The 12,061-nt window shown below is 33.1% G+C and overlaps 1 protein-coding gene across 1 annotated transcript in view; it reads left to right on the forward strand.

The window, feature by feature from the left end:
- The first annotated feature begins 2,888 nt into the window (after positions 1-2,888).
- The window catches only part of LOC129218259 (protein FAM199X-B-like), a 74,185-nt gene continuing 65,012 nt past the window's right edge, over positions 2,889-12,061 (forward strand). Inside the window, exon 1 of the mRNA XM_054852487.1 lies at positions 2,889-3,056. Coding sequence (XP_054708462.1) covers positions 3,025-3,056 — 32 coding nt within the window. The 5' untranslated portion in view covers positions 2,889-3,024. The remainder of the gene's footprint in view (positions 3,057-12,061) is intronic.

Genomic DNA, 12,061 nt, shown 5'->3' on the forward strand with positions numbered 1-12,061 from the left:
AATACGAAAACAACACAGCGAACTGCCTCGCAATAAACAGAGCAAAAATGCACTCAGTTCGAAATCTCCATCGAAACTAAACTGTTTATCCATCGCTAACGGCTTAAATACACCGAAAAGAATTTTCTCAAATATTCCACACGCTTCTCGAAATGCGTTGACCGTTATCAAATTTTATCAATGAACAAAAAGGGAATAGGGGTCGTATATTTTAGCCATATGAAAAAGGGGTTGTATATTCATTACGGGAAACAATTTACAGGTTACGTTACTACAATAATTACTATTTACAGGATTTGTAACATTATATATAGTACATGTATATATTTATATATGCATATATATATATATATATATATATATATATATATATATATATATATATATATATATATATATATATATATATATATATAATATATATATATATATATATATATATATATATATATATATATATATATATACATATATATATATATATAGATTTATCGTATCAATCCCAAAATAATTCTTTCTTATTTATGTCCGTAGCAATGGAAGAAATATCATGAACAATATCTGTTTCACTTTCCTCTAAATGCCTTTTTTCTATGTCATCTTCAAATACCTCTAAAAGGCTGTTGGTTCTTGATAAATCAGCATTATCCGCTTTTTTTTTCCTTTGTACATCGGTTAAAAGCAGCTTCAATTTGACTTTTTGTCAGATATTCGTTCGGTTGGAATATTTTTATGTCTTCAATCATCTCTATTCTCATTGCATGTTCTGCAACGAAAGAGAAAACAAAGAAGAAAACATTTTGGAAATCTCATGTGAGGGGTGGGCTCTCCCAACTCGTAAAAGAACACAATTTTCATTGAAACAAATAAAATTTCTTTATGAAAAGTTCCTTTATGGTAAAAAACGGCAGAAAACAGACGTCCGACCAAGTAGAACATGCAATGAGAACAGAGATGATTGAAGACATAAAAATATTCCAACCGAACGAATATCTGACAAAAAGTCAAATTCAAACTGTTTTTAGCTGATATCCCAAGCAAGAAAAAGCGAATAATACTGATTTATCAAGAACTGACAGCCTTTTAGAGGTATTTGAAGTTGACATAGAAAATAGACATTTAGAGGAAAGTGAAGCAGATATTGTTCATGATATATATATATATATATATATATATATATATATATATATATATATATATATATATATATATATATATATATATATATATATATATATATATATATATATATATATATATATATATGATATGGATTTATCGTTTTCTGAATTACCTGCAATTAAAATACCATCAATTTGTAAAAATCAGAAAAATAAAGTATTACTAGTCTTTTTCTTTCTCTATACACACATATATACATTCTTACTACATCCTTAAAGTTTTAGAAGACCTAATCTGCATACTGGACACATGTTTTACGTACGAGAAAACGCATAAAATGAGCTACCAAAAAAATTATTTTCTTGAAAACAAGAAGAGATCCCATGCTGCTATCTTTTTCATGATGTTTTACACATAGCCAGGTACCATAATATATAAAAGGTTTTTTTTCCTAGTGATGCTGTTTTGAGTTAATTGCGATCAAAAAAGCACAATTTTTGATAATTTGAAAAATATCAGGGTATTTTTCTCCTAAAAAAAATTAAACCTCAAACAAATTTTGTGTGATTTACTCTCTTCATAGTATAAACTTTCAGTATATGTTACATTTTTTTCGGTGGGTGGCTTTTTGGGGGAAATAACGCAGGTTCAACTTGCGCGAAAACGGATAAAATCCATACTTTGCGACCCCTTATCTGAAGAAAGCAACAACCCCCAACCAAAATAACTATGAAGTCATCATTACTAGATACAGTACAACCAATAAATATAAACATAACCGTGGGGTGGTGTTTCTGTAAAGAGCTAAAGCGCACTGAAACGCGACTTTTAGAATTTTTCTAAAAAGCGCTGCAAAACGTCAAACTTTGGGAATTTTTAACGAGCGAAAAAAATTTTTTGGAAGGCTAAAAATTTCAGAATGTTTACTTCTCATGACCTACTTTGACATATAAAAATATTATAAAAATCAAAAATGGTCACTGCCACACCTTGTCTGAACTTCAAAATAATGGCTCTTAAATCTGAATATCGCTACGTTATCTGACGGCACTAGCTCTCACGTGATGATCAACCGGTGGCTGCCGGTTGAGCTCGTCAAACGTAAGCTAAGGAACCTTGCCAAGTAACCGGTAAGCAAGTAACCGGTACTAACCACAGCGTTCTATGATCAACTGGTTACCGCAACGGTTACCATTCTAAAAGCTGTTGATTGGTTAATTGGAGCACGTGATTATTAGCTGTCACGTGATTAACTAACCGGTCGCTACCGGTCGTGCTCTTCCAGCGTAAGAAGATTAGCGCTCCTTACCGTAGCAAATATTGATTGAATGCTGCCATATGAAAAAAAAAATAATGAAAGTTTAGGTTTTGCCTTGTTATATTTATAAATTCAACTCATGCACTAAAAGTACAGAGCGCACATAGGTTTGGGGTAATTAAGAATTAGAGATGCCATTGAAACAGCTAATGCAATTAGTTGTTAATCAAGTGTCTTTCATAACTGAATTTATCGACTTTAAAATGACGGGCCTGTCCAGATAATTAAACAAAGAAGATGTTTGATTTTAGAACTTTACATAATGTTTGTAAACTTTACAAGTGGTAAAATTAAAAATGAAAATTAATAAATAAAACAAGAAGAGTAATAATAATAGCCGGGTGACTGAATCTGAAGTGAAAAGAAGTTTGGATTTCTTGTCCAATCAAAATTAGAATTACTACACTCTCGCTATTTCTCAGTCCTTTTTTTGTGATGTAAATGTAAATCCACGTTGAATGGATGCCGCGTTGCAACCGCGTGGTGATATGCGTTTTGTTTGTTTGTTAAAACTGTGATAAAAGTGTTTGTTAGGTTATTTAAGTAAAGTTTATCATTTTAAATGCAATTTTTATACTGATGTCATGATGATTGAATCAAGTTTTTTGTGTTCCAGGTGAGTTGTGCCGAAATTGTGTTAACCCGCGTTATGCCAACGTGGTGTAATAGCATGTTGAACTACAAATTGTGATCTTATTAAGAGTTTTGAATCTTGATTTCTTATGAATTTCATACATATGAAAATCACAGTGACATGGATAACATCGTATAGTGCTTCCGCCTCAATTCATTATGAAGTTGCATAGGCATGTTTTTAACATGCCGGAACGATGTCAAACGTTTACCTTTCGGAGTTATGTTAGTAAATGTTATATCGGTTATCTGCATTTGTATATATTAGTATATTTTGGAAAGTGATCGGTATAAGTGTCTTGATTGTTATTTCCTTTTTATTTGGACTGGAGTTTTCAAATTTCTATATTGCAGATGACTAAACATATTTTTGACAGTAAAAAATTTTGATCCGAAAGTTGCTAGCTCCATCGATCTTGTCATTGAAGTTGGGACACACAATCATATTCTTAATTGTTTCTGGAAAACTTCAACGGAATAAGTTTCCCTGCTGCATTTGCTGTTCTGAAACAAACATATTACCTCAATATTTTAATTTTACATTGTAAAGTACATCAAGGGTCTTTCCAGGATTTTTCACAGGGTCCGTTTTTTGTGAAAAATCAAATAATTTTGTGAAAAGTAAAATAATTTTGCAAAAAAAAGAAAAAAACTTTTTTTGTTAAAACGTAATTTTAGATTTTAGAGTAGGCACAATCTGCATTATTTAAACTTGTTGAGTGTTTTCCTCTTCTATGTTGAGAATATCATTTTGGGGTGTTTTTCTAGAATTTAAGGGGGGAGGGGCAGCTGCATCTCTCTCTCAAGTATCACTATTTATCTACCATTCCACATTATGTTAAATTGTACTAGAAATATTTCTATACAGCATGTAAAATAATTGTAACCAATAAAAAAAATTCAGACAAGGGTTCAGCATTTAACTTTTTGACCCAAGACACTCTTAAAAAGCACAGAATTTCTTTTAAAACTTATAAATTCCGTGATTTTAACAAAAATAAAAAAATATTATTTGTTAACCTCTTAACAAAGCGTTCTAAACATCATAAATACGAAAAATCGGATTCCCCTAGCGGATGCAAGGAGATCCAAATTCTCGAAGTGAAGGCATCAAAAGTATAAAAACAGCTTGTAAATGAAATATCTTTCATAATATTATTTTAAAATTGCATTTTAGAGTCCTATGATAAATATATCATTGATATCTGTAGACACAGTTGAAGCAAAAAAGAAAAAAAAAATTAAACCGTTGATTCAGCATTTTAATTTTTGACTTGCAAAAGAAAATGGAATTTTTCTTTTAAAACTTTAAACAAGCATTTCTAACAAAAATTAAGAGACTTTCCATTTATTTGCATCTTAATAAAGCAAAGTTAGCGTGAAAAAACAACAAAATATGATTCTCATATCGGATGTTAAAAAATTCCTTTTTTTTAAATGTAGACATTTAAAGAAAAAAAAACGATAAATAAAAGAGTTTAAAAGTTAATTATCCTTGTTAGCATATAAAAATAAAACCCATGTAGTTTTTTCCCAAAATAACAGTTAAAAATCGCACCGTACCATAAAAACGCAAATATTGACAAGCTGATAAAATAATAAGAATTTTCTGATCAAGTCATTATAAAGGTTTAACACCAGACGCTAAGTGGAGATGCACATTTTTTTTTTTTTTGCAAAATTAACAGATTTTGTATAAGCTGATCCCTCTAATTTGACTTTAAAAAGGTCCCGAAAATTATCGGTTCTATACACGGAAATATGCTTTATTATGCTTTCAGATTTGCTCTTTCAATAAACAATGCTTACGTTCGACGAGCACGACTGTTAGCGACCGGTTGGTTAATCACCTGACAGCAATGACGTCAGCGGTTACTAACTATTTGTTCACAAACTAGGGCTGGACGATATCTGGATTTGCGGATATCTGGATCGCGATATATCAGAAAGTAAACATCATGATATATCGGTATAATCAGCTGTATACATATAGAGGGGGACTTATGGCATCCCTTCCCCACACTTTTATGAAATACATATCAAAATCAGGCTCTCATTTTTTACAGGATTATACTAATAATTACTTTTTTCAATTCGAAGCCAGAGTTTTGAAGAATTTCCCAACCTTTATAGGTACAGTACAAGAGCGTTACAACACACACCTTGGGATCATTCGCATCAAAGATTTTGGCATTATAAAGAAAATTTCTGAAATTTATAAAATACTATTCAGATGCCAATCACATCAGAATACAGGGGTGCCAATCGCCCCCCCCCCTCCCCGTTTTCACAACTCTCTCCCTTTTTTATTTTTTAGATCTCCTTTTTATTTATTTTTTTAAATATTTTTATATACATTATTGATTTATTATTATTATTTTATTAGAAAAGTTCTGTGTGCTACGCCAATGACACACACCCACAAACTAAATAAATAAATAAAATAAAATATAAACAGAACAAAATAAATAATTTAAATTAAAAATAAATCAAAAAATTAAATAAATAAAAAAATTATCCCCCCCACCCCGAGTCCTTTTTTTTTTTTTTGATGGCGCAAGTTGTGCTATACCCCCCCTCCTCCCCTCCCTGTGAGTACCCCTGTCAGAATAAGTTCTAACTATATATAACTTATAGTGATATAAATTGCATCAAACGGTCTAAGCATAAACTAAGAAGAAAGTTAAAAAAAGAACAACAGGAACAATAAACAACGATAATTATTTTAAAATGTGTAACAATAACGATAACAACAAAGTAAGGAGAACAGAGAAAAGAAAATTAATAAAACGCCAGAAAACCAAATGAACGGTTCCAAATCGGTGAAGCTCGCGAAGGTGAAAAAACCGGTTTCAGCAGCTTCGACAAGTTCGAAATTCGAATATCCTCCGAAATTCGAAACGACGAAGCTTGCTACCAAATACCGGTATCGTTAGGCGTGTCTCCTCCCACCCTCCATCCACCCTCGAAGCAGCGCAAGCGTGGTCTATGCCAGATGCACCGATGACGTAACACTCCTCCGTTCGCGCCGCGACGGGAAGCGATCGTGCAATGAAGGGGGGGGGGGAGCGTAGTTTTCGAATCAGCCAGGTCTCGGAGGGGAATCGCCGATCTTCAGGCAAGGTGAATTCGAAATTCGAAGACACCGGGTTTGTTTACGATGTACCGCCGGCCGTGATATATCATGGGTTCGGTTTTTCAAAAAACCGGTTTTCATGATATGGTTATGAAACCGGTGTTCAGCAGTATATCGATATATCGTCCAGCACTATCATAAACCAATGCTTCATCGAACACTTTCGTTTGATCACCGGTTACTTGCGCGGACAAGACGCTAACGAATAACACGCAGGTGAAAAATACATAGGGTCAGGTGGGGTGAAATGGGTCATGCTGTGTTTTTTTATTAATAAAAATTTTTGGTCTGGCTGAATTTTTCTCAAACTTTACACAAGCTATGAGGGGCTTTTTGGCTACGATTCTGATTTTTTAAAAGTTTCTGTGTAAATTGCTGGGAGCACTACACTGACATATTGTTTCTCAAGTCACATGTGAATTTTTAGGAAGCCTGACAAACTTCTTAAAATCTTGCTATACATTTTTTTTCAATTGAAATTCTCAAATGTTATCAGAACAGACTTTCATCTACAATTTGCAAAAAACAGGTAGAAAAAGTATCAATTCTTTCTTTTTTTGTTGCTATTTTCATGTGGTGGGGTGAAATGGGGCATAGTTAGGCTTAGCGAATTTTAATTCATAATGAGAGTAAATTGACTTTTGAAATCCATAAATAGGTCTTAAACAGAAATTTAGAAGATTTTTACATGTAACAAAAATAAAGTATGTATTATTAATGTGTAGAATTCAAAAGCTAAACTTGCCATCCATATTTACAACCTATTACCTACCTACTCTTTCCTAATTCAAATTTTTTATTTATTCAATGAAAATGCCTGGGGTGTATGTAAGAAAAAGGGAAAAGAAAAATTCAGACTATGATTTAGAGGCTGCACTAATTTTAAGTTGAAGGTGATTTAGCAATTCCTGCAGCTGCAAGGAAATATAATATGCCAAGAGAAACATCGAGGAGATGGGTCTCCGGCGCACAAAGTTGAAAAGGTTGGTTAGACGTACAACGCTAAGTGAAGAAGAAAAATGTATTGCTTCAGCTCTACAAAGTACGATTCCCCATTTGATAGAAAGATACAATCATTGTTGCTAGGGTATTTATAAAGACTTATTCTGAAAAATGTAATTGTGGCACTCTTGGCATAGAGTGAGCCAGGAATTTTGAAAAAAGATCGGCATGCCACTTATGTAAGAGAAAGCAAGAATTGCTCACGAAAGCAAGAGTCTAGACATCTTCTAAAAAGCAGCAACCGAATGAAACCCAACTCTTGGATGAAGAAATGTCTGAGTTACTTATGCAAGAACCAACACCTGGGAAGTGGGTTCTTGTCTAATACACGGGCAAGAAATCATCAAAAGAATTTGTTGATCACTTGACATAAAGTCAATGACCAAGATTACAACAGCGTAAATTTTCTACGAAAAGCCAACTCGGGCAAATACTACATCTTTCCTGAGTAGGAAGATACAGACATTGTTTTTAGATGTCAAATTCTGAAGACATTGAATGAGCAGAATTCAATTGTTGCGGACATTATATTTTTGAGTTTTAGTTCAAACTATTTTGGTGTTGAATATGTTATAAATAAATGGTTCTTTGGAAACAATTTCTCTCAGCTATTGTATGTGTTTTGGTAATAATTTCTTAGTTATTGTATGTTTCTAGTGCAATGACCCATTTCACCCCATTAAAACCCATTTCACCCCACCGTGGGTGGAATGGGTCAGATACTTTAATTGCAATTTTCAGATTGTCAATGACAACAAATTTCAATGAAAAGCAACTTAAATTAAAGGGGAAGAATCAGATGTAAAGAAGAAATTTAAAAAAAAATACAAAACAAAGTTTATGGGTTTGCAAATGGCATCATTTTAAAAAATAGACAAAATCCGCCCCATTTCACCCCACCTGACCCTATAATTGGTCAAAAATGTCACATGGTTCCATCAACCAGCTAGAGTTGCGGTCGACCGGTAGATCAACCAGTGAGGCTCATAAAACGACATCAGAAGCAACCAGTTAACCGGTAGCTCTCAAGAATGCTGCGGCTAGCAACCAATGAGGTTCATCGAACGCAAGCAATTTGTGAAAAATCCGTTCTTGTTTATCAGAATTTTGGGAAGAGTCCTTTTTGGTGCATCGGGATTTTGGGAAAAGTTTGCTTTGTTTGATCGGATTTTCGTGAAGGGTCCGTTAACGGACCCAAATATCCTCTGGTCAGACCCCAATACATAAAAGCTGTGTTGTTGAAAAATGCTTTGCTCGTTCATGATGACTATTAGCAAAACATTTTGTGACAAAAATATTCGTAGGGTACAGTAGCCCCTCGTTAGATCGCTCCTCGTTATATCGCTCATTCGGATATATCGCTCTTTTCTTCTGTCTCACGAAACATTAAAGCATTAAGAAAGGACGAACAATCTAGACGGGCAAAAGAGTTTTCTGTAATCAATGTGGTTACTTTTACTTTTCACATCCTTCTACAGCAAGTCAAACGGATTAGAAAGTCTATTGGAAATAAGAGAGTATTGGAATACTCACTCTTGTCTCACGGCAGCACAGAAAGATCATCTTTATTCGCCATTTGATGTTTTCATTTTTCTGACTGAAAATTTACTTAAATTTCAATCTTATTTAAATTTCAATAGGTGGGATAGTACATTCGTGAACTACACCGAAACCATTTGAAAATCTTGTCAAAAAGAACGAATACTAATTTTCTTGTGTATTGGACTATTATTAATGACCTCCGATATATCGCGCTTTCGGATATATCGCTCTTTTCCTTTGTCCCCCGAAAAGCGCGATATAACGAGGGGTTACTGTATATGAATATTATTTATTTTAAGGCAGGGATGGCTAAAGTGTAGCATAGCAGAAGTGTTAATTGCACGCAAAGACTTTTTGGCAATATAATAGCTTCTATTAATATTGTTTCATGGATGACATTGGCAAGTAGGTTCGCTCTCAAATTGTCTGAACTATAATATTGCACAGAATGGTAACGTAACCTGAAAATCAGGGAAATTTATTTTTTGAAAAAATTCAGGGCAAGTGTGCTCATATGGGGAGGGGGGAGCCCCCCCCCCCCCCCCCCCCCGCCTTTGAAATTAAAACTTCCTTGCTTTTAGTATTTTTTTCTTGCAATAAAATGTAAAAACATTTCTTCTATAGTTATTAATGAATAAGTCATTAAAAATGTCAAATTTTAATGCAGGGCCCGATTTAGAGGAGGACAGGCGGGGCTACTGCCCCGGGGCCTTCACAACAAAGGGAGCCTGCCCACAGTAAAATTTTTACAAAATGTCCTAACTTTCATGGGTCAGCAAATTTTACATGTTTTCTTCCCTATAATTTATAGTAATAATAATATAAAAAATAAATGGCAGTAACTTCAGGATGTATTTACTATTAAAGTGCTGATCGAAAATATCGGATTTATACATATATATCAAAATATGGTGATTTTTTCGAACCCCGATTAAGGGCCTCCACTCCTTCGTTGCCCCGGGGCCTCCACACTTCCAAATCCTGTTTTAATAACTAATGTGTACTGAAATCGGTTTCTATGGGGAAAATATCTGAGCCCCCCTTAAAATTTTGCATATGGGCGCCCTTCAAACAGGGTATTTTAAAAATTTCTCAAGATATCAGGGGAAAATTTTATTTTAAACTGCCAAATATCTGAAGTTTTCCCCCCTGATATTTTTCATTTTGACACAAAAGATTTTTTTATTTTTGCCAAACGTAACTTTATATGCATTCCTAAATTATGCTACAAACCAGCAAAGCCTTGAGATCAAACCCAACAAAAAATGATCAAACTTTGTAAAACTACCTCAAATCTTGTTTATTTTCATTATTTTTTAATATTCTGTTTCATTATTTGGAATTGTATTATTATTTATTTTAATTTTTGATTATTATATAGCTTTGTTAGAAGGCTTGTAAATGAAATGTTTATTTTTATTAAAACTTTAATTCAGAAATGTTTAATTGAAAATTCTCTTAATCATCTTGAGTGCAAGTTTTCTAATATTGCAAGTTAAATGTTGAACCGGATTTTTTTTTAATTATAAAAGTTTAGTCTTCAAGTATTTTGAGTGTTAATCTTACTGTTTTCTTTCTTGCATTCTGATGTAAAAATCTGTTTTTCCTCATATTTTTTAAACTAAAATCTACTGCTTGCCACGATTGTAAAATCAGGGAATTATCAGGAAACTTTTTTTTCCAGGATTTTGTTACCTCCATGTTGCAAAGACTGATCATCCGTGCTGTAGAATTTCTTTCAGCTCTCTTGGACGCAAATTGCAAACCCCCAAAAAAAGTCTGCTAGATAAACGAATATTAGATTATTCTTAAGGTTCAAATCAGCCTACAAATGCTTAAAAATAAATTCTACAGCTAGGTGCTACCCCCGGAATAAATCTCAAAAAATAAAGATGAGCATCATTGTTCATTGGAATTTAACGTGATCTTTTCTTAAAATATATACCAGGGGTCTGGCCAGAGGATATTTGGGTCCGTTAACGGACCCTTCACAGAAATCCGATCAACCACAACGGACCTTTCACAAAATCCCGATCAAACAAAACGGACCTTTCACAAAATCCCGATCAAACAAAACGGACCCTTCACAAAATTCTGATAAACAAGATCGGATCTGTTACAAATTGTTTATTGAAAGAGCAAATCTGAAAGCAGAATAACGCATATTTCTGTGTATAAACCGATAATTTTTGGAACCTTTTTTTAAGTCAAATTAGAGGGATCAGCTTATACAAAATCGGCTAATTTTGAAAAAAAAAAGAAAGAAAAAATCGGCACTCTTGCAATGCTCCTGCAAGCGATAAATAATTGCTACTGCCAAATAAATATAATGGTTGTTTGTTTTATCACAGCTAATTAGCAGCGGTGTTGTTGTAAACATTTCTGAAAAGGCATTGGTAAGCACTTTTCTCCGCTCATGATTTAATAAACAATAATATATATATCTGCGAAATGAACTTAGAACTGCAAAGGGATAGTAAGGGTGAGGAAAAAATATGATCGCTTCACATAGGGTTACCAACTTCAAAAATATCACCACTTAGCGTCTGGCGTTGAACCTTTATAATGAGATTAGAAAATATTCTCATCATTTTGTCGGCTTGTCAATATTTGCGTTTTTACGGTGGGTGCGGTGCGATGTTTAATTGTTATTTTGGGAGAAAGTTATGAGTTTTGAATTTTCGATGCTAACAAGGATGATTAACTTTAAGTAAACTCTTTTAAGTACCGTTTTTTTTTTCTTTAGATGTCTACATTTTGAAAAATGCAATCTTTTAACATCCGATATGAGAATCCTATTTTGTTCTTTTTTCAAGCTAACTTCGCTTTATTAGGATTTAAATAAATGAAAAGTCTCTTTATTTCTGTTAGAACTCTCATTTCAAGTTTTTAAAGCAAAATTCCATTTTCTGTTATGATTCAAAAATTAAAATGCTGAATAGAAGGTTTATTTTATTTTATTTTTTTTGAGGGGGGGGGGGTCAACTGTGTTCACAGATATTAATGATATGTTATCATAGGACTCTAAAATGCAATTTTAAAATAATGTTATCAAAAATATTTCTTTTACAAGTCGTTTTTATACTTTTGATGCCTTCACTTTGAGAATTGCGATCTCTTTGCATCCGCTATGGGAATCCGATTTTTCAAATTTTTGATGATTATTACGCTTTGTTAAGAAGTAAACAATTGAAATATCTTTTTATTTTTGTTAAAATCACGGAATTTATAAGTTAGAAACGAAATTTTGTGCTTTTTAAGAGTGTCTTGGGTCAAAAAGTTGAATGCTGAACCCTATTCTGAATTTT

Source organism: Uloborus diversus, chromosome 3 (genome assembly GCF_026930045.1).
Source record: "Uloborus diversus isolate 005 chromosome 3, Udiv.v.3.1, whole genome shotgun sequence".
NCBI lineage: Eukaryota > Metazoa > Arthropoda > Arachnida > Araneae > Uloboridae > Uloborus > Uloborus diversus.